Source organism: Patella vulgata, chromosome 4 (genome assembly GCF_932274485.2).
Source record: "Patella vulgata chromosome 4, xgPatVulg1.2, whole genome shotgun sequence".
Lineage (NCBI taxonomy): Eukaryota > Metazoa > Mollusca > Gastropoda > Patellidae > Patella > Patella vulgata.
In genome coordinates this window covers 69,656,937-69,682,530 of record NC_065882.2, presented here as the reverse complement: position 1 = coordinate 69,682,530, position 25,594 = coordinate 69,656,937, and the positions used below count along the sequence as shown (strand labels likewise).

General features: G+C 34.0%; 1 protein-coding gene across 1 annotated transcript in view; it reads right to left on the bottom strand.

Moving 5' to 3' along the window:
• LOC126818190 (acetylcholine receptor subunit alpha-like) overlaps window positions 1–24,994 on the bottom strand; it is a 40,517-nt gene extending 15,523 nt beyond the window's left edge. Inside the window, exon 1 of the mRNA XM_050545456.2 lies at window positions 23,978–24,994. Coding sequence (XP_050401413.1) covers window positions 23,978–24,214 — 237 coding nt within the window. The 5' untranslated portion in view covers window positions 24,215–24,994. The remainder of the gene's footprint in view (window positions 1–23,977) is intronic.
• Window positions 24,995–25,594: the final 600 nt, after the last annotated feature.

The following is a 25,594-nucleotide window of genomic DNA, read 5'->3' as shown; positions in this document are numbered from 1 at the left end:
TTTCCCAATTTTACTGCCGTTGTCCTAAAGATCGCCATAAAATTTCAATATCAGAAACGACCCAGTTTGTTTTACTGATAATAAAAGAATAACAGAATAGTTCTCACATAAAGAATCTCGCTCAAAGGGCTACGATGTCGACCGGCTCCTAACATACTAGAAACACAGTTAAATTGACACTTATGGTAGTGTTAGATCAGTGTTCACCAGTAGAAATGATGTTCGATCTTGTAGCAACCGAATCTTTTTCATTTATGTGAAAACGATTTGATTCGATAAAGCTGTTTTATTTTGATTAGTCATTTGAGCAATCCCGGTACATTTAAACGTTCGAGCAATCAATTCTTTGTTATAAACAAAGACTGAAACAACTCATAGTGATATATACACATTAACTGAATCTAAATCAGATCTCAAGCAAAACGGCTCCGCAAATTTCATTTTCAAGGTTTTGTTTACGTTGAAAAAATCTCATGTGGAATCTCCACAAATTAGAGAAGGGGACCAATCTTACAATACATTGTCAAAATCCAAACAAAGGACCAAATTCCGATTCGGGATTTTTTTTATATATTCAAGTACAACCACAATTGGTGTATTTTTAAGAGACTATATATTACAGTTCGAACTTATTTTATTTGCAAGTGACATCAAGAAACAAGAACGCATACCCAGATGTTCAATATAAAATAGTCTTTAAAAATTAAATAATGCAGCGATAGGTCTATTAGATTATCTCGTCCTGCTGCAGGTCACAGGTACTAAGACTACTCGTTATTCAAATGAACTTGCAACAAGTTAGATTTATGACGTAAAAAAGAATCTAGCGGAGAACATTTAGTAGGGTAATCAAAGGGGCTTAAATTACGCTAATAATCACAACGAAACGCGCAACAGTTCAAATGGGGGGAAAGGCCTGGGGGAAAACACTAGTTTTATTGGACGAACAGATCTAATCGATCTAACTAGGGATAAATTTAACATTGATCACTTAGTTAATGAGTGACTTGCATCGCTTCTTTAGATTCACAGCATTTGCCATTCACTAGATCCTTTAAATAATGAATTACGAGAACACATTCTCAATCGTTTACTCTTTTTATAAAGCAATATTAGGGTTTTTTTCTTCTTAGAAAATGCATCTTAAGGAAATTCAACAAGCATCGTGAATGAACGATATTTTAAGATGAAGGAAATAGGAAGAAAAGAAGTGACTTTTAACAGTGAGGTTAAATTGGTCATTAATTGCCTGATTTCCCACAACGTCCATCAAAATTACCTCTTAATTTTTGCAGCATGTCCAATGACATCCCAGTGATGTTTGTTATAATTCTGGTAGACACGTTATTTGAGAAAATTCAAACTATGTGTATGCGTGTATCAATTTTAACCCACAATGATTAGTAATTGTATTTACGAACTAAATAAATCATATTCTGCTAGTTTAAACAATCTTATTCGATTTATTTACCATTTTACTCCCAGTTACATTGATAAAGAGCTGACAGTTCTCACTATAATAGTTAAAGATAATGTAACTGGGATATTTGGAAAATATCAGTCAAATTACTTCATTCTAAGCCGATAAATACTCATTTTAAAAACCTTGCAGCCTCAAATGCCATTGTTGCCGTAGTGACGAAAATAAAAAAAAGTCTCGATTATCCACTTTTGAGTTTAATCACCAATTGCTGATGAACGGTAGATCTGATTCAAATCTAATGAAAATCGGAAGCATCAGATGGCATGGTCTTGTCATGTTGATAAATATCTAATTAATAATTTATATAACATTTAAGATTTAGCTCTTGCGTAATATATGTTTAACAATTAGCGACGCGCGTCTCCATCATTCCAACAGCAACACAAAGTCAGAAAATGAAACTGCAAAGAACTGGAACCAACACCCAAGAAAATATCGAAGTTTCTTTTTTCACCCGCTAAAATCTACTGCCCAGATAGGTTATTTACAACCAAAGTATGAGCCGTTGATATTCTATCTGCATGGATTCATTCGGATTAAAGGGGGTGGGGATGGATAGCCGAATGGTTAGCGTGTGCGCGTTGTATCATAAGGTCTATCACTGAGTCAACTGGCGTGGTTTCGATTCCCCGGTTGTACGGAACAAGGAGTAAGGTCGCCTGTGGGCCTGTCCAACCTTGTGGGTTTTCTTCAGGTCCTCCGGTCTCCTCCCACTGCTAAAGACCCCAACGCGAAGCGAATTATTGAATTAAAATTGAACAATATGTTAGTCCCGAAATGACTTAGTTTGTGTCGAGTGGACGTTAAATCCCGTTTTTCTCTCTCTCCTCTCCTCCCCTCTATCTCTTTCTCATTCGGATTAAAGCGACCTATCTAAAGATTTAACTTAACACTATAGGTGACGCAAGCGTGTTTAAATCGCTTGCAAAGAATGGCGAATGCTACTAAATTTTCATTTAATCAAATCCTTGTAAATACTGAACGGTATTACAATGTTTTGGATAATAAATAGTCCTAAAGATTAAAAATTCCTCAGTGGTTTTATTGAAAGACCCCCTCCCACAGGTTTTGTTTGTACTTTTCATCTAACGGAGAAGTCATCCATCTTAATCAGATAATATCTTATAATTATCTTTCGCATCTCTGACATAAGAGAACAGTAGCTTTCGTCAGCTAAATAAGAACAGTACCTGAAGCGGAAATGACCTCAGATTACATGCGGGAACTATTAAATTAAAACCTGCCTAACATGCTTCGGTCACATGTTCTAACATAGTTTCAGGAAAACGTGTTTACCGTTCAATAGTTCCAGCCAAGTAGGAAGAAAAAATTACAATCTTACATCAATGGAATTAAACGGTAAATAAAATTACTACCTTCAAGCCAAATAGTGCCAAATAAAATGGCGATTTTGAGCTCAGTTTCAAAGTTTTATCTAGTCTGTGAGAAGAATGATGAACTGAGAAGGCTACTAAAAACATCATAAACACCCTTATCATGGCACGTCAGATAGCCTTGTGAAGAAAACACAGATAAAAACAACCTTTTACAAGATTACCATTTACTTCACTTCTCAAATTTCGTTTCATGTTAAGCTACATTTATTCCGTCTATAACGTTATGGCTTAGTGAAATTTATCTCTCGCTCATCGCTTGATTATTCCAGGATCAGAAATATTAGCTTCTAGTTTTTCTAATTGATCGGATGCTGGGATGTGAGGCTACGTTTATTCCTACATCTCCGTCCAGAAAGCCTGGGTCGATGTTGGTTTTCTGTATACAACCCCCGATGTGACTTTGGACGATTGTTGCTGGCTCTAGCATTTATAGATTTAGCATGTACAACTGTTAAGTGGCATAATATCGGGGGTTAATTATAGTTAACTTGACAACATGGCGATTAGCTTTTACAGAGAATAGACACGAACTTTACACGGTATTATCTGGTTCTAAATTATATGAGACATTTACACCATGTGCTCTCAACCCAGACACTTTACAAAACATACAAAGATAAATAACTCCTACACTCTTATTAAGTGTCAAGTTAACACCGTCTTGTGTATACGAATGACACCAACGAAGTCTGCATTGGTAAATGCAGTACAACTTATATATTAGTTTTGTAACGATACTAGTATTTTGGTTTTATGACACGATGCCAAAATCTCGGTGTCTTTCTATTTTCAGCTTGGTTTCAACTTTCTTTGTGATTCGTTGCCGATGAAATACTAAAATTGAGTAATCCTTCAAGAGCATGAATGAAGGTATTTCAAATTTGAGTATCTCCAAATCTAAATTTCTGTCTTATTCCTATTCCTATCCAGTTTTAAAATAATCGAAACGAAATCCTATGAACCTACCCTTTCCTTTGATAGTGTTAAGGTGTTGACAAAGTCTTTATCAGAAAACTGAGCTGAACATTGCGTCAACTGTAAGACACAACAGCTTTAAACTACAAGTACACCAGAAACTATTCAAAACCCCAATGAAATGTAAAATTGTAAAATGCAACAGACAATAGACTACAAGTAAGGTCAATGTACATCTTATACTATTCAAAATCCCAATAAGCGAGTTCTGAACAATTGGTCGTTTGTAACAGACAACAGCTTTAGACTAAAAGTACACGGTTAATGTACATCTGCAACTATTATACAACCCTAATAAATAAGTTACACATATATATTTATCACAACAAGACCAACATACAGGGAATATAATTTTTTCAGATGATCAAAATGACCATTGTTACTAAGACTGTAACAACAATTGATGGACTACATTTATTTGAGTACAAAAAGAGTTGTAAACCTGATTGAACACACACCATCAAGTTGAATAAAGAGAAGGCTGACAGCGATGTCAGTTTTTGTTTTGAAGGGGAAACCTTTGACCAGTGTTCAATCTAGGAGCAAATACTTGTCTTAAATAGAACCAAATCTCATCAAAGAAAGCACATTAATAACATACTGCACGACAAAATGGTCTCGAGTAAATTCAATGTGCCAATATGTTGGATTAAATGATGTCTTAACCTCGCTCCATGTTATCATCTTGGCGAACAAGTGGGTGACAGTGTTGATATACTAAGTAATTAGTGGACTACAAGACTCTATTAATGATTTTCCATTGACATCTTCTATTAATTCTCTACATCAAATCTGGTTCGTTCGTTCGTTCCTGGCAGTTTACGTCCACTTCCACCATGGGTCAAATCTTAGAATAGCCAACCCTTTATATATCACAGTAATTGAAACAACGCAAATATTGTGACGTAGTGAACATAAATAGATCTTTACATTCGTCAACTGATATTAATAGAACATATCATTTATTTCTGTAGAATGTTTTCTGTAAACAGATATGTTTCAAAATCTTAAAATATATGTTTCAATGCATCCCATGTGCAAAACTTAAATACATAATTTTTCATTTTTCATATAATACGTATTTATTTTCCAACTACAAATTGTCTATTCTGGTGTTATTATATCATATGTTTATTTTTAAACACAGATATACAAGAAATCCGACGAAAAACCCGACAGACACACACAATGTCTGATTTATGATATGTTTTATCGAAAACATGGCATTAGGATAAAGATTTCTTGTCAAATATGTCCAAAAAATGTGAAGACCATCCTAACAGTCGTAAAAGATCTGTTCAAGAGAGCAAACGTTTGATTAAGATGTTTTACTGAGCATGAAATGTGAGTACTTGCTAAAGCGTTTATTTAATTGCATATCGATCTGTCGAGATGAATGTGCAATCTTGTGCAGTTTACATATCATTTCACCACATCCTTTTACAAAGCCTGTAGTTGTCGGTGTCTTACAAAAAATATGATTTTATTATTAGAAAAAAGGTTTGTATAAAGTGTTTTAAGACAATAATTTTCCGAATATTGACAAGAATCACAATTTCATTATTTATGACCACCGTGTGTATCGTCATTTTCTAAACAAGACAAAAACTTTTTAACATTTATTTCAGCTAAAGGCATGTCAACATTTTCTAGCACGTCGAACACCTTAACGACACTCCCCGTGGACTACTTGATTTGTGAGCTTCGTTGTTGACGACGTAATCAGTTTTTGTGTATTCCAACACAATACCATTCTCATTGCTTCATTTCCCTTCTGGATTATCGTCGTCCTGCTAGTAAAAGGTCGTATTGCCCTATTTTGTTGGTAATGGGTTATTATTTTGACATTGGACCTATGATTGAATGGTGCTTCCACGGAGAACCAACTGCCTAGAGATGCCTTGCAAAGAAAGCAATTAATTGAATATTCATACGCCATTGGAATCCATCAAGATGAGCCATTTTACGTTGGTTGTTTAGCGGGTCTCTAGGTTGGGGTTACTACAATATAAGTATTTGGTATTCATGAGAGATCACCAAGTTATGATCAGAACGAACCACATATTTCAATGCAACTATTGAGACACAATGTGGGGGTTGTCAATATTCATACGCGTACGTCTTGATTATTGAAGAGGACTACGAAGTAGAAAGATAGAATAATCAAGTGCGACCAAGTCGATTCATTAAACCTCCAGACGTAGATAGGATATCTATAATATTTGGTCATGATTAAAATGGTTCTGGAAAAGCAGAAGTCAACAAAAGTAAGCAAATCTGACCCAAACGGCAGACATGGTAAACTATTTTCATTTAGATTCACAATCATAACACGGCCTTTATCAGCCGTGCTCATTTTGTGATATTTGCAGAAGGCATCGATTCCCTGTCCCGATGTCAGTTGAGCACTAAATTGATACGTGTACGCACTCTTTTCATATAAAGGTAACTAAAAAAATCTGTTTACTCTAAATTTTCCGGAATTTGGTTCCTTCAAGAGAAATGACACGGTGCATTGACTTACTTTATTCCGAGTTGAATATTGGCTAATATATTACATCCTGTGTAAATATTGTTTTGGGGGTTATGATATATAGGGCTTTCATTCACCACACATATCCACTGACCCATATACAACACCCATTCATAAATCTGTCAATGCATCAGGCCGTTAATTAATTACCAGTAAATAAAACCAAAGTTTTCTATCTTTAAAATGAATGGAGGTTGTTTGAACTTGTCAGTGGACCACATCTATCTTTACTTCGCACGATGTTTCAATATTTTGGGTCTTTTTTATAATTTGCCCTTAGTTTAATCTTCAAAATTTGTTACAATAACAGATGAGGTCTTTAGATTAAATTAACCCATTCAACATATATTTAAGATTTCTCAAAGATAGCCACTCAATAAATTTTTCGTTTTTGAAGCATTAAAAAAGGGAATTGCAACATAAATGTAGGCAAATACATACATGTTACATATATGGCAATTGTACGGTAATAGTTGTCTGAATATGAAACAATACCCCCAGGCCACCCCGAGGATCCAACAAATTTAGTTCATCTAGAGCCTAAATAAACTACTCATTACAGCGAAAAATTTAAAAATAAATCATAATGAAAGTGTGGGCACATGCGTAACATGTTACGATATTAACATCAAAAGTTATGGTGTGGTAATAGTAATCTAACTGAATATGAAACAACACCCCGCCTAAGCCCACACTTAGAACCCAACAAACTCATTACAGTGACAGTGTAGATTATTTTAAGCTGCTTGTGAGTACTGCCTTTAACTTTAGTAAACAAACAATTATTTAAAAGAATAATGGTTGAATATGAATATGAACACGATAAAATCACGTGATGGGACCCCATGTTGTTAAATCGACGATAAAAGATTTGATATAAAATTTACTAATTTCTCAAGGAACATGCATATTGTGCTTAAAAAATTAAAACAGGTGACAGCCAACTAAATGCTAAGATCAATTCCCAAACTAAGATAAATGACCAAGTAATCGATACGTCTTAACAGAACCAACCCCAGGTGTTCTGGAGAAATTCTTTGTTTCTATTTGTTGGGAAATTGCACTTAATATTGAAAGCTTTATGTGATATTCAAGAGTGCAGTCAGTTATTAGATAATAAGAAGTAGAGCATATTTGTCTAGATTTCTGATTACGATCGCCAAGACCAGTTCAATAGCCATAACCTTTATTGACAGTAGACTTTGATTTTCTTGATAAACAGCACACTCTTCATCTGAACGTCACCAAAAACACATAACTGTTATTGACAATAAATTTTGATTTTCTCGGTAAACAGTACAACACATTTCAGAACGTCACCAAAACACATGTTACCTTCAAATATGTCTTTTAACACGAACATATATTACCTACAACAGCTGTCTTTATAAATGATAGATATATTTATCATAAAGGTATATAGATTATACAATAAAACACAATATCACTCATATGTTCTTTAAAGTAAAATAAACATTATTCATATGGTGACTCATAAAACATCTGTCTTTAGCAGTAAATATATTATGCTTATAGACATGAAACAGATAGGATTGGGGGAAAATGTGAAACTGTCGAAAAACCTTTAAAGTAGCTAAGTCTCTAACTCAATATCATCCAAAGTCTTTGACATTGAAAACACGAATTATTTGTCAATTTAAATCAACTTTGATTCTGTGATCTTACCAGGAAAATAAACCTTTTGCCATTGGTACACGATTCGTGTAACATAATGCGTTTCAGCGCTATTTGTAACAAGGATCTCGAAAACGAGACTAGACACATTCCACAAGTCATGTCAAACGGTGGCGTCGTATTCTTATCTGGAGAATATGCGCAATAAATACTATCGGTGTAGACTGGAATAACCAGACGCCAGAAGTTGCCATTCGATTGAGACTTTTGGCGTATTTCGCCGAACATAGCTGATTTGAAATTTGAGTAAAAACGGAAACGATTGAATGTTAATCAGTTTATATACATTCATATTACATTATTATATGCGTTGCGACCCATTTGTGTCAAATTCTAAGTCCCAAATATAAGCGATTTAACTCCTTTAAAACTGACTAAAACATTTTTCTATTGGATAATTGATTACGTAAATCGTTGTGATGCAGATTTTGATTTTTTACCAATGCGATCGTGAGTGGTCTGGTTTTTCCTAAGTGTTTTCACTGTAATATGACCATGTGATGTTATATATATAACATGGGATAATTTAACGTCCTTGTGTAGGGTCTATATGTAGTGTTGTAATTATTCAAATTTTATCGGAGATAGAAAGAGACATGGGGTTTTAGGTTTACTCACAATTCGGACCTAACATCCTTATAGACATGGGTTTTTAGGTCTACTCACAATTCGGACCTAACATCCTTTATGTCTATCTCCGATACAATTTGATTAATTATAACACTACATATACATGAACGTTAAATCGTCATAACACAAAAACATATTAAAAATATCTTTAAGAGGTTAGCGATGTTTTTTTTACTTTTGTCCTTAGAGTTTGTTTACAACATGGAGAAGAAAGTTCCGAGGGCCGTTCTACTTTCCACAACTCTTGTATCTATCCTAGTTCTTTCGTGTCTTTACGAAATGGGAAAATATAAAGGAAATGGAGTATAATGCGATATTCGCGTCTTACTTCCGGACTTAGTAGGTCAACAACTGGCATGTATATCAGTATCTGGAACTTAGGAACTTCTTACCCACAAACCCCTTAAAAGGCCATGGCTATGCAACTTAACCAGGTCTGAGATATCACCCCACCCCGCCACACACAGACACCCAGTGAAAGCGTATGTAAAAACCTAAACAGTTATAAGAGCTTGGAATTTATAAATTTATTCAATACCACGTTTTACTCCGGCAGATGCTCTTTGTCGACAAAGTGTATGACAATCTACGCATTGAACATGCAGTTGCGAGGTTACAGAATTAAATTTCTGATTGGCTTCTTATCCTACGAATACCTCATTATTTATAATTACTAAATCCACTGCCAAAACATTCGCGTGTGCAATTTGTTGAGACGGGAAAATAAATATAGTGAAATGTTTATGTTTAAATTCCTCTCCTACTGATAATTGAAAAGAATCAGATGAAAGGCGCGCAATTAGTGAAGGGTCCTTAGTTAAAGAAAGGTTTAGAAATAATTCCAGACAAAAAGACTGTCAAGCTATGCCTTTAACCGACAGAACCACGACAAACATGGCATTGGTTCGGATTAAGCATCGTTTATCAACCTCCATTAGGCAAAATGTTGGTATAGAATTTATTACATCCGGGTCTTTCATAACTCATCATAATTCACTTCCGGAGATCAATATTCGGGAAACCGGGAAAAAATGAAACGAAATATAAGAGGAGAATGTGATTGATGTTTTATTGATTTTTCGTTATCGGTGAGGATCTAGAGTTGACTCACTCATTAGTAGATTGGCTTTATTGACTAGAACAGGGCGTCCAACCCCTCTTCATGTTCCTGCAACAAAATGATAAGGTCAGAAGCGAAAGGTCAAATCAGAAGCAATTATAGTGAGATAACTGTCACGCCTTAATGGAAAGAAAAACATCTGTCTCCCAAGTTGTCAGATTAATGAATCTGCAATTTCTACACCAGGTTAAACTTTTTATACTCACATCAACGAGTCTTGATTCAATACCTTCAACATGTATCGGCAATACCCTCGCCATATTGTTTGGTCATTAGAAAAGAGTAGCCTAATGGAAAGCACAGCCATTAGTCTCAATTATACCAGATCTTAAGTTAGGACAGGAGATCCGGATTATACGTCATTTTGAAACATTAACCAGTCGTTATATGGATTTTGCATGTTACATTCTACCCCTAACATCCAAGTGTGACATGACACATTGCGTGTTTCATGGTTTCAGAATTGGTGATCGTGTTGCGCCTACGGTACATATTGCAGCATCGACATATTTTTCATCCTTCTCCCTTTGGATAAAAAAGGACATGATTGAAGAAGCCAAACGCTGCTCGTCTCGCAGCATACATCCCTTGTTTCTGCTTCATTGTGCTTTATAATGCTTGACTAAAAAATGAGCGGCAAATCCCATCTGCGGATTTGGTTTTGTATCGAACATGATATCGATTTAACGTGAAGAAATAAAATGAAGGAAGCAGAAAAACTTGTTGGGAGATATTTGAAAAGAGACGTAAACCTGTCCTGTCGCCTGCTACATTTGATGTATGAGTGAAATAGATGTGGTGATTTGCAAGTTGATTTGCCGTCTGTTGGTTACTTGAAGACAATCAACAGATTGTATTACTAGCAGCAAGGGGGGCCTGTATCTTAAATTGATTTCCTGTCGGAATAATTGAAACATTTACTACTTGCTCCAATCCGGCAATTCAATTCTTATGAAGTGACATTTGGAATACCGTGGCGACGGTTTGTTTATTCGATATATGAAGAAATAATACGTTGTATTTAAACATTGTGGAGCAAATACTAAATCATTCTCAGAAATAAACTTTTAAGTTTATCGATTCAATGGAGCTAGAAATTCTATCAAAATTAAAAGTAATGTTTAACGTGTATAATATATCTATATCCACTATCATGCATGTATATCAAATTTTTGCAGCAAAAAATTAATTTTGATAGAATTTCTAGCTCCATTGAATCGTGAAATGAAATGAAATGAGGTTTAGCGTCCTACTTTTCTGCTGTACTTGGGCTAATGAAGAAGAACAAACGCCACACAGCGGCGCTACGTTCATGTCTCTTATTTTGAATTTCAACTACCAAGGATCTTTTTTACGCTAACGTCAAAGTGTACATGGGACCTCGGTCTTTTATGTCCCATCTGAACGACTAGACCTGTTATGCCAGACCCCCCTTCCTGCACCACTGACATAGGAACACCGCTCCAGAAAATCCCAAAGAACATTCTAGGCCAGTGCCATACTCCCCCAGCCCATCTCCCATCAAATAGCACAATATACTAGTAGTTATGAATGTGCTGTTAAGTTTCGTGCCTAACCATTACATTTGGCTGTTCCATTAGAATATTCCAGTACCATTTATATTTTTTTTTTAGAATCTTCTACTTTTAATGCCGAATTAATGTGTTTCATTCAGATGACGCATAATGGGTAAAAACCACGCGCAAATGACAAATAGACCCTAATCCCGGATTCTTCTTGAACTCATGTGCTTGAATGGCAGGTTCAGTGGCCAGTACCTTAACGAACCAAGTAACACTAACTGCCATCATAGACCATGTGTTGCGTTTGATGGATCTACCCAGCGTCTTCATCAATCATACGAATAAATTCAACAAATGGCTGCCAACATATTCCGCAAGTTATGCGAAATAGTCTGTAATAGATAAATTACTTTCTATTTCTTGGTGAAGGTTTTTTAGGGGTCAATAATCTTAAAACAAAACATCACAGACTTCAAAATTTAAAAAGGAAACCCTTTTTGTGTTTTTGCATTTTACAAACTTCACAATATGTTTTGTCTGGGGTTGGTATAAGTTGAATCGGAAAATGCTTTCACCTCGATAGCTTTTCACTACCACCAACACATTTGAGAGAGTTAATACCCGAGCACACACGTTAAATTTTCTTAGGCACTTTATAAGCGATTTTAATTGTTCCCATATTGACCAATGATCGCAAGATGGAATATCAGGTGATCATATATAATGGCGGTGCGCCATTTTTAGATTTCGGCCCATGGGCGCCGCCATTTGACAAGTTACCGTAACTTGAATATGATTGTACGCGTTCACGTGATTTCGACAACATTGTTGGTTGCCAAACAATTGTCCGTTCCGTCATCAAGGGGAAAAATCGCACGTGTGCGTTAGATATATTTTCAATCAAAATCTAGTTGTTATAAATTTATGTAACTGTAGGTTTAAAGACAATGTCGACCTAATTAAACGATTAGCCGTTGTAATGGGTCGGTTTCTGAACTCAACCATATGTCAATATATTGGTTCCTGGATCAACAGAATTAGAAAAAGACTAACTACTGGAAAGACATTATCAGGAAATGTCTCTTTCAATCAATTTCTTTGAATTTAAAGAATATTATTCTCGTGATGCCACATTTATGTTCATAAAATTTATTAGACAGTAAAAAGGTTTTTAATAGAATTGATTGTGACGTGATAGTTAATTGAAAGATTAGCTTATCTTCTTCGGCAAAAAAACAAATCGACATTTTTTGTTATCATTCTTCGAGGTTTAATTGAAATTCTTTATCTTTATCTTCAGCATCAATAAAAAAAGAGAACGAAAAAGTCCGCATCTTCAACATCTGTAATTCAATTAATGCACTAAGATAGCTGCCTCCGAAAATACAAGTCCGTGTTCAGATAACATTTTTGTTCTAAATTCTGTAAAACGGTCTCTAAAAATATTCAATAATTAGAATAAAAAAAATGTTATATAACATGCAATATTTCACTTAAAGGCTGAAATCCAAGACATAACTAAAGCACCATCAGCTGAAAAAAAAGAACCGACGAGTACCGTAAACGATCTGGATAGGCTATAATTATCCTTTACAGAACTCTTTATACTAGTTCTCATGTATTTAGAAAGCTCACTAAAGTTCAAACACTTATCTTGTTCTTAAAATGAACATAATTTATCGATTTGGGTAGGAATAACGCCAACCAATATTCTTTGTATTAAATTATATAATCTATTTCGTTTCGTTTTTTATAATTCAAAATTTCGTTTTACTTGCATTCAGTGGAGGTCATCGAAATTATATATATAAAAAACACGAAACGAAATATAGATCTGTATTTTAATCAGATTGTAAATAATAGATATCATGATGAGAATTCTCCATATCTTATTTTATCGTCTGTGGTGTAAAGGATAAGGATAATGTCTTATAACTCCTACTTATTATTCAGAACCTTATTAACGGGGATCAGGAAACACACCGTGATTAACAATGGGTATTCTATTTGAGTATGTATATTATATTAGTGCTATTTTCGACATGTCCTATCATATTTCAACTTGTACTCTTTGCACCTAGAAAAAACATATTTACTTCATGTTCTCACATACCGTGTTTCGTGAATACAAACAACTCATTTCTTGTGTTAAAGAAAACTCCCAATAATATCAATCACTGGGCTGTATTCAATATTGGCTTGTACATGTACCTCATAATGTACCAATATATATTAAATTATAGATTATTTTGAGATTTTTAATAACGAACAGTAAACACTGTAATTCGCGGATTACTGTCCCTAGTTAATTCAATGGAAAACATAAATCTTATTTTTTGTTATGAAAACTATAGAGGAATTTTAATTTCATACATGAAATAAAAATTCAGATCATTTTTGGAGCATGTTTTGTCATAATAAACCAGACCTATAAAAGGAGTATTAAACATTTATGAATAAGTATTAAAAATGTGTTTATAATTATTTTACTATACATAGATATTTTATAAATATGTCAATTGTCAATGCCATACATTGTTATTTGTGTATATATATATATATATATATTAAAGTAGATAAAGTACAAGTACGTCTTTGTTTACGGTAGATAAATTCATAAATAAATAAAAAATACGTCCAGGTAAAAAACCTCTCCATTTTACTTCATTCTGACATACATTAAATCATATAAGCTAGCTGTCTGCCTTCTATGGGCATCTTCAGATATTAATAATATTTACAAAATATTACAAATACGATACATATATACATTCTTAGAATAATAGATTTCCATGACAATGGATTATAAATAATATTAGGTAATGTACAAAAAAAGGTTAAAAGTATATAATACATAGCATGACATTAATGTACATAGTCTTCCTGGTATAGTTTGACAATGGCCAATATAGGAATAATGAGATAAAATAAACGTTCATAGACATCTGGCTATAATAAAACTTAACCTTTCATTAATTTGCATAGTCCTCCTGGTATAATTTGACAATAGAACCATACAGAAGTGAGGAAATTAAAGATACATTATGGGAGATTCGATAACGAGTTGGCAGTTCTCACTATAATAGTTAAAAGCTAGAGAATCATAATGTAAAGGCAATTTGCTGAAAATTTCATTCAAATTGATCCACTATGAACCGAGAACTAAGCGATGGAAATTTCCGCCTAGCCTCGATCGTCATTACTAAAGTCAGTACGATGAACAGCATAGTCTCGATTATCCGTTTAATCGTTAAATCGTGAAGGAAAGTTATGCAGTAAATCGACTCATAATCCACTAAAGATCGCAGGCTAGCGATGCCATCTAGAGTTAATTATCGTCTGGATAGGTTAATTAATGTCTAATTAATATTTTAGATAACGTTTCAGGCCTAAAGAAAGACATGCAATAGACAGATTTAGCTCTTGCATAATGTATGTTTAATTAAATGTCAATAGAACAATTATGTAAATATATTTATTTAATTATGGGAGTTAATTTACCTATGTATGATTTGTTGTCTGGATTCAGAATACTTAACATAATATAATTACAACGGTCTATTCAATAACTTTGTTATACTCTTATTGCCATATATTAGATTGTCTGCATTAATGACTTTTTATTTCCATTAATAAAACAGAGACCCCCTTTATTACCAAGTATCCAAGAAACGGATGTTCATCTATAACGACGTATCCTACATCAAACAGATAAACGACAACGTTATTTTTCCAAATTAATATGCTATGTAATTTCTTGTGTTCCCTTCAAACTGTAATCCCGACAATGTTTATTATATGTAAAATCAAATAATTCGGCAAGTTAAAGCAAATATAGACTTTCAAACCATACACAACAGAAACCAGTCTTTACCGAAAGCATATTTTCGAATTGACCAATCGACCAATAGCTTTCTAAAGTTCACATTGGTATGTCACCATTTCTATTTTTCTAAGAACATTTGCCGATTCCTGAATGATATTTCATTTCCAACCCACGTTTTATGTTTTAATCATCTAGATTACTATCTAAAGAACACGTTCTTTTTTAAATTTAAATAAAGTGAAATTCGAAGAGTATATTTGGAGACGGTAATTTTTGAATCTTAAAACAAAACCATGAAAAGCATGCCCGGTGTATAAATGACAAATTATACTGAATATATCATTAAATTCAAATTCACTTTAAACCATCAGTCTTACTGTGACGTGATCTGTAAATTAATACCCAGAAAGTATGAGCATCACAAGACTTCTTGGCAACATAACATAATATTATTAACCGCTGAAAACTCTTCTTATTGTACTCTCGAAACCTACTCGCGTATAAATCACACAAAATATTCACCCAAAACATCTTCTAACTGTCATCTTACATAATCATCGGTAATAATAATAACAACATCATGGCTATAAACTATTCTGTAATTGCCTGGTGGCGAGAAAGTAAAAGGCTTTATTCCATTTTGAAAGACAGAGAGGAAATAGCCTCTGTTAGCAACATGCAAATGAGGAAAAGTCATCAAGCTCGCCATATCGAATTGAAATCTCATCCATTGTATGGAGCTGGCCCATTGACCTGTAGGCAACAACGAATTATGCATCGAAATAGGGAATCAATGAGTTAGGTTTGGCTGGCCTAATCAATAACAGTCCAATATTGTCCAATCACTCAAACGGTGTCCCTATACTATCATACACAACCCAGAGACTAGCCAACAATTAAACACCGCTTTTTCAAATACATGTTTGGTAGTAAATTTGTAATTAACAGTTCATTATTGGCATTTCTTGGCACGGGTTTTGTACATTCCATATTTAAATGATATAGCAGGCCTCCCTGGAAGACATACATACATGCTGTAGTCATATAGCAGATGCTACTGTATCTCAAACATCTTCGTTCTTTAATACATTATTCTGACTTTTTGTTGAAAATGTTAGACATCCATGTATATAATACCAAGGAAAGACCCTGATCTTCATGTTGCATTATATACCACAGGAACAAGAGCTGCACTTAATAAAAGAACCATGTAGAAAATGGGCTGAACATGTAAATCTTAATAAACATGAAAATATACAAAATATAAGTAAGAAACATGTAGATAATGTCTTGGCATGAAAATTGTTTTGCTGGAGAAAAATACAACTGACATTTTCTATCAACTCCTGATGATTATTGTTCCTTCTGTTCAAATTATTATTAGTATCATTTCTATACTCCGTCGCCATGCCAGAGACTATACAAAATCTAATAGGTTTTGGATTTATTACGATTATCAAGGTTCATTTGCATCCAAAGTAAACGCAATTTTTCACTATAAAGACAAAGTGTTGCATGAACAATTATTGGTTCTATAATGTTCCCCAGCGTATTACTATGTGGATTGAAACGGTTCAAGTGTAAGATATTTAGGTATGAGACAGCAACTGCTATACTCACTTTAATTAACTGCACATGGGCGCAAATATTTCCATAAAAATTTCGATTTCTTATTTCTGATAATCTTACGAGTTACTGTGTTCTGTGGCTTATTACCTGCGTTTAAATTCATTGCCAGACAAACGAATATTTTTCTCGTTCATTAAAGGACTTCGTGGTAATTTCAAGTTTCGTTAAATGAAAAAGATGTTTTCATGTAGCAGGTTAGCGTAGCTATAAGAGCATTCGACATTCTAATTATTAAACTATTTAGATCCCCAGTTCGCCCCATAGCGTTGAGTTAGTTCACCCTGAACCGCACTTTCGTACTTTTCGGTACATAGTGCTATTGCTTTATACTGGATTTTCTTCAGGCATATCAACTAAACTCGTCAGAAATAATGCTCAGTGTCACAAAATTTACACAGAACTTCAAATCAAAACTACTAAATTGTTAATGTTTACATTTTGTATTTTTAGCATTGTATACGAAACGAGTTGTGATTAAATTTCTATCCCATTTAATTTAAGTAAAACGCTTAAGTAAACACGACATTTTCACAATAATTCTTACCAACTTAAATTTGCCGTAAGCCGTCACTTCATAATTCTACTAGGATTTAAATGCAGAATTAGTTTGAATAAAAAAATCAAATTTGCTGGATTCGGTATTTCAGAAAATATTAATCCCTATTCAGCCTTTAGGGTCAATCATCCTTCGGGCATTAATGTTCTAACGACGTCTGCTTTTTAAAGCCGTTTCATTAAAATCCTTTAGAAAAGTATTGCCTTGTACATGTATATACCTCCTCCCCTTTAGTGCGTTTTAGATTAAAGCAAGAACAAGATTTTTGGTGACTTAAGCCCCGTTCACATGGCGAGATTTGCACAGGTGTTTATATTTTTTACATATATGTAGATCTGCTGAGTAAAAGCATTTTTTCTTGCTACCTGTACAAATCTGGCCGTATGAACGCATATCAAATTTACACACGATAAGCACGTTGCACTGTTGACTTTACAACGCCAAAGTGATAGATTACCGATTGTTCTGTACTCAGTCGATGATGCAAGCCAATAGATTGCTATCGCCACCTTCTTTTGCACCCCAAAGGCTCGCCGTCGTAATTTGGGAAGGCTGCAGCTCATCTCCCAGTCTTCTAAATGTTTCCTTCCTTACCCTAAAGTTTTCTAGCCAGTCTGGGTCCTCAAAATGTTGCAAAACAATATAGTCAAACCATTCTAATGGCCTTGCTTTCCGCCCAACTCTCCTATCTTTTGAGAGAGCCAGAACAAGGTCTATACCAAGTATATAAGGGATCGTTCTGTGTCTTAACCTTTCCATGAATATGACTTCTATTGTTCGCTACAAACATACTCATGGTATTAAAAGTGTGTATGAACGCATTTCAAAAATATTTTTTGCACAAGTGTGTACATTTGCATACGTGTGAAAATATACAAAATATCTCCGCATGAACAGGGCTTTAGATATGACAACATGCCGGAGTCTGAGGAGGATGATGGCATTATATGTCAATAGCACATCTTAAATTAACACCCTGGTCAAAAGTAAAAGTAACGGTTTCACTAGATGATATAAACGCCTTGCTACAGGTTACAGTTGATACTTCATTTAGCTATAAAATGTAATACTACTACTCTGACAAATTACATTTATCAATTTCAGAACACACCAGATTGGTAGATTTTGGCTTTTCGTCAGTGGATTCTATGATTGTTAGATCAAAACCAGGCGAAATGGTCATTAAATTTGAAATGTCATGATATTCAGGATTAAACACGTGACCACCGAGAAATGAAACCACACTTCAAATATGTAATAAACACAGATTCGTATTCAGGCGAAATTGAATTAAAGAAATTAAAATATAAATTAATACTTTTTTTTAATAATACATTAAATAAAGTGAGTTGAGACACAGCAACAAGCTGAAATAGAGTAGACTTGTTATGTAGGGGTGTGGTGGGGACTACGTTGTCAGTGTCCAACACATAATCTTTGGTCAGAGTAAGAAACGCCCCTAAAAGCAATGTAGGAATATTTTGCTTGACTTAGGGAAGATATGAATGTTGTGATGGGTTAGCAATCCCACTAAAATTAGTAAACCTACTTCGCCAAATCTCATGAAATAACACATCACTACTTTATTTTAACCTTTAAATCCCCAACCTGCCCATGTTCCCGAAGCAACGACCGCGAGTTGTACAAGCCGTTGCTAGATTAGTATAAACTTTTCGAACTTTTAGGTACGTTATCCCCCTTTACCGCAGATACGTGAACAATAACGTTGTCCAATCAGAGGTCGTGATACAAACACATTTCTTTTATAAAGGAATATATACATTTACAGCCATTTTTTCTGCGATATCACTTCGATGGAAGTGGACGTTAAATAAAGCTGTTTCACACAATTTACAGCCATTGAAGTTTTCTGTTCGTTGAAAACCTCACGGATAACCGAAGAAAAGCAAACCTACTAGCATAATGGAAAAAAACCCCCCAGAAAAGTAAATTAGAAAGGTTTGGACTAAGATGCGAAGTGGTTCATAACATAATCATAGCGAAAAACCCTTAACATTGAGCGAACCGTGAACTTTGCAACTCGGTTATCACAGATAGATATTTCAGTTGGAAACCGAGAGACTTGATATTCTACCGATGAATCTGAGAGGTCTAGACCTGGGTCCTAGACAATTGAAATTAGTGACGAAAATTATAGTGTATTACGTGAAGGCCTTGGTAAAGTGTACTGAGTTAACGCGCTACTAAGCCTTCTATTGAAGATGCAACCTGCCACAATATAGATTGAATATCGTGGTTAAGACCACACACAATGAAATCAAAGGTACTTTTATTAAAAAACAACAATTTGGTCCAACAGGTGTTCAAATCGACCAATTCTAAGTGAAGTTACGGCCATTTTAAGTTTACATTTGTTTATATTGATTTCGCTTCACCATCTTTATTTATCGCACACAAACATAGTAATAATAGCCGTGTTACTGTTTTCGTGCAAGTCTTTTTATACACAAATGTGATTAATTACGTAATAACAACAGGCTTTACATTTAAAATAGGGCATATTGTTGACTTTTGATATACCCTTAACTATACACATTCACGGGCGCATGGCCGAGCAAAAGTACACTAAATACCATACGTAATATCCGGAATATTATTATAAACTATAACACATACTTATGGAAGAACAATTACTGATTTATTTGGGCGACGTTTCGAAGAGTATTCTCTCAACGTTTTCAAGCAAGTACAGTAACAAGTGTGTAGAGCAATTATATGTGGACAAGCAATAACAACAATTCAGAAACCATGCATGACAACAACAAGATCAAAGGATTAAAAAACAACATGATCAAAGGCAATATACATATGACGGATTATAGGGGTAAATAATTTTAATTGGACAACCAATCATGACAAATGATTATTATGTTATTGACGAGATCAAACACAATGGCTGTTCTGACTGTTACATTTTACTACTGATTGAAGACTGTTAAAGGCAGATTGTGCCAACTGTTTATTAACCATTGACTTCAATATGTCGATTATCTATAGAATCTGAATGAAATGTTAACTAAAATCTATGTAAGAAGAGGTTTCACTTTCTGTGTCAACATTAGCAGACCGTGTCTTTGATACAATACCATAGGGAGGCATTGTAAGGAAACACATACAGATCGGAAAAGCGGAAGTAGATCTTTGTACGGTGTCATTGCACTCTTTATGTCCATAAATCATTAGGGCCTATTATCGCCTACAGACAAACAATCCAGAAAAAAATACTACCATGGTATTGTATATAACCGAATGAAACAAATCTCCAAACCTACTGATCGAAACATCCGTGACCCTGGTGGTACAGAAACGTATAGAGAGAATGATATGATTTGTATATTTACAATTTGATGTTGAACGGAATAGTAATCACTACACAGCCTTTGGAAGGATGAGAGAGAAATGCAATTGTATAAATATGACAGGCTAAAGAATGGACACTGCTCACCAATAATTACGAATTAAGTGCCAAGGTTATTTTTAGTCTTTCTCCCCCTTTCTCTTTCCCATGGCGATTTTTGTGGACTTTTTGGTGTTAAATCGAAGAAAAGGGTTTGAATATACATTTTCTGCCAGGTGTTGGTGAATATTGGTGATTTTGAAGCGGAAGGATAACAGAGTTGCATGTATTTATCCGTATGCTACTTCCAGTTTGTGTATCTCACGTTTTCCATGTTTCCCATCCATGGCAGAAAGCGTTCAATCCCACGAAAATTTGAGGAAAAGTTAGAGCCGGTCAAAGAGACGAGAATTAACAGTTAAAGTCAATGCGGAAATTAATGGTGATATGTGGCGGAATGCGTTAATGGTGAAAATTCCGTCTTTATTAATCCGGTTGGTGCAGAATAGTAGGGCTGTAAACCCTATTTCATTTCTTATGATGAATATAATAAATTTGTAATAAATATATTTACAATAATATCATCATTTAATATATATTTTTCTAACATCTGCGCACTTGGCAATTGGGTATCTATTCTTATAGAAAAACATCGATAACTGCATATTAGAAGTATTCTGAAGGTTGGAATTTACCCACGACGTAAAAATAAGCTTTTCAAGTATGGAAAACGTGCATGAATTTGGAAAAGAGATTGTGACTAAGTATCGACTATTCTCGCTTACATATAAATCGTAACACCTGATACCACTTCTCATTAAAATTTATGTTGGAAGTTCACATTTAATTTTCTATTTACTTTCGTTATTGGGTATTATATAACGTCATGGTGATCTTGAGTACAACGAGTGATATTACTATCAAACATTTCGCAATTTCTATATCTCTGTATTTCATTATTTTAATAAATATTGAACGATAAGAATTCGGGCACTTAATGCATCAAATGAAAGATATTTTAAGTGTTGGTGCAGCCAACGTTAAGTGCGTGTTATGTTGTTATATTTCTATATTTGAAACCTAATATTTGTTATTATGTCTGATATGACCCTGTTGCTGTAATATGTTAGAATGAAGATCTCAGGCACAGAATAAACAAAGCTTGTGTAAAATAAATCCCCCAAAATCGTACAATATTTACACATTAATATTTCAAAATAAAAAATCAAACATAATCAATGATAACCAGTGAAAGTCTTATATTACACGACACTCATATTTCAACAACAAATTAGGTCTGTTTAAGCACATGGTGGCGTAACCATGGAAACTATTTTTTTACCAAAATAATTAATTTATCACTAAATGAAATAGATCAAATTAAATTAAGACAATCCTCTTGCTTTTCTTTATCTATATTTGAAATTTGTGGGAATCTTAAACAACAAACAGGTTAACAAATAGAAACTGAAAAGTTTTGTGACGTTAAACGTTTCGCTGTATATACAATATTATATTTGAAGGTCGGTGAAGATGCTAAGCCACATGTACCAATGTCATATGGTCAGGTCAGTGATCTATTTGAAATCAATACAAGTAATAATATGGCCGCCCCAGGACCATTGCAAAATGGGTAATATTAGCAGGAATAACAGGAATGTTATTGCTCTACTTAATCTCCTGGTATTCAACCAATTCCAACTCATATTGAGATATTTAACTATAGATTCTACCCATTTACTTAAGGTTCAAAATGAACATATACATGTATTCTGTTTCTATACCACATTAGCATAATATTACAATCTTATAGACTTGTGTAGATTACGTATATTAATAACCAAAAATAGGCTATAATGAATTTTGAATACGATTTTGAAATTTGAAATAAATAAATAAATACATAATAGACATATTCGTGGCGTTGAGAAGAGGCCCTTTTTGGGTTTTCATTTGATCAATAAGAAAGAAATGTAGTTCAGAGCTTCTTTTGAAATAATATCAATAGAAATATGTCTATTGTTGTAATGGCAACATATGTGCATTGAATCTCTTTTATTAAATTATAGGAATTATATACATGCGATTTTTAAATTTAGGATCGGTATATCAATTAATGTAATAAAATATAACATATAATATTTGATATCACTTGATCAAAATAAAAGTTTATATAACGAACAAGCGAAATTAGGTAAATATATCCTAACCCTATTAAAATACAAATATAATTTACAATTTTTAGACATTTATAGTTATTAAGTGTTAATGTTTTGTCGTTGGTTATCATCATTACATAACACATGTCAATATCGTGTAAATGTGTTATGGTAATCAACAGGTCTCTATTTGAACAATTAATTAACACGAATATTCATTACACCAAGGGAACATTGTAATTAACACGCATGCTCTTTACAGTTCTAACTGTTTACACACATAATTAATACATGGATTACATATAAGAAATAAATCTCGGTCTATTTATAGACTTATGAAATCATATCAAATCCGCTTCAATGAAAATATTGAATAGGGATTTAATGTTTGTTTGGTAAAAATCATATTATTTCCAGTGACTGGTGTTCAATGGCACGTGAATGATTCAATATCCGGCTTAACGAAGGGGTTCCAGCCAATTGGATATATGGGTAATGAAAACGGATGAGCAATGAATAAAGTAAATATATAATCATGGAAGCCAAAATATACGGGTGAGATATATTTTTAAAAAAATAAACAACACGGATTGCGATCCAAATTTGGGTAGGCCGTAATACAAATGAGCTTTGATATAAATATTAAATACTTGAAATCTTTTCGATTCCAGAACATGGTCCACGAAATAAACTGTTGATAGATTATTTAGTGTCAAAACAATGACCATCAGTGTATTTTTATAATTAATAACACTCTGACGCTCAGGTGTTCATACAGGCATGTGTTAATCATGTGAAATTTGAATTATCTATTTTAGAATTCATTAATGTATTGAGTTTACGTGCACATATAACAGTATGATTCGTTTAGTTCCTTTTCATTTGTTTCCAAATCAGTTAGATCACTGACAAAATAAGATGTTTGCTCTAATATTAATCAACAATAAAAGATATCGATACCCTGTAGGTCGATAATCAAAACAATTAAACAATTATCGTAAATATGTTGATTAATTAATATCAATATGTCATAAGTTATATGATATATAGTTAGTCAATGAATCCATATAAGAAAGTGGGGTTGATTACTTACCACGTCAATCAACTGAGACAGTCGCAGGCCTAATTTTACTGTCAGCTTACTCTGAGGTCCACTTGATGGCTTTATTAGTTTGTTGTAATTACGTTTCTTCATGATATCAAAATGCAATGCCTTGGCAGCGGGTTCCGTGGGAGCAGCAGTGGCCTTAAAGTCAGCAAATTCCTCTAGAGAAACAATGGAAACCCATCCTGACAGCATCACAACAACGATAAAATACCAGGGAGCCATGTTTTCGATGACGTCCAAAAATATACATAAACTGATGAATTTGCGAAATTCTTCATACAGCGATCCTTTCCACCTATCAGTGCCTTATCTTTCACGAACCATTATCATACCCTTATTAATAAACCGAGCGACCGGCTACAAACTTTACACAACAATTAAATATGTTAAAACACATCCGAAAACGTGCGGCAACAAATCCTGTCGGGCACCTGTTTTAATAGGCTTTAAGCCGATTATCGAACAAAACACAACACTGGTGGATTATCTGTTAATACACGTAGAATAAAAGTAATCTCATTAGAGACGTGTCTCTTGATAATAGTTTAAACCTCTCACCGCCGTTAAAACCTCGTATAGTCGCTTCTCTTCGTCGTCTATCTTTATCGCTGAATGCTTTGATACTGGTCTGGCCGCTACATGCTTCATTTGTTGTGAAAAAAGTCAAAAAAGTAAACGTAGAAACGACATAGATTGGCGTTAGGCTGTAAGTCCATAGCTTGATACTAACAACAGACTTTAGTCCTTCGATAACGCTATACGGTATCGATCTTATGACGTTCTTTCAGACGAAGAACATTTCTCTACGGCCGTCTTCAACAGGAAACTTGAAGTTTCGCAAACGACAGCTGAGGGTGTATTTTTAGAACTCACGTGCGCGAGAACACCCCTCGTGTAGGAAAAAGTAGAACAAGAAGTATATAGTAACTAGAAAACACTTGAAAACAGACACAGACTACACTCAAATTATATTACAGTAACAGCTGGTCTATAGGCTGTACTATACAACAACTCTCTAGAATACAATCTATGAGCTAAAAGACAAAAAAAGTCGATAGCCGTCAAATGACATTGAACCATTCTAATCATTGCAATGCGGTGAATAACATGTAAAATTAACACCAAGTCCCATAGCAATAGCTTCAATTATCTTTACCGAGGACGATATGTAAATACATTCATCTGATTACCACAAAATGAACTCTTTGACAGATCAAAACTCACATCGAATTGGTTCTTTTGAAATAAAAACATTTAATATGTTAATTGAAATTTATACGTTGTCCTTAGAGGCAGTTTATGGAAATTGTGTTTCGTTACAACATTTGTTTGTCGAGTGACGTCATATGCCATATTATTTATTTATACATTAAAGTATCCATATTCAAAGAATGGTTCTTTGATGAGAACTTACGGGGATGTTTTGGTCAAAGATGCATTATGTAAGAGCTAAATCTGCATATTGCATGACTTTATTTTGGCTTTAAATGTTACATAAACTATTGTTTAGACATTCATTCACATGACAAGCCTATAATCAACTATCTAGCCATCGGATGACCGATAATTAAATGGATTAGAACACCCGTGAGATTTAAAAAT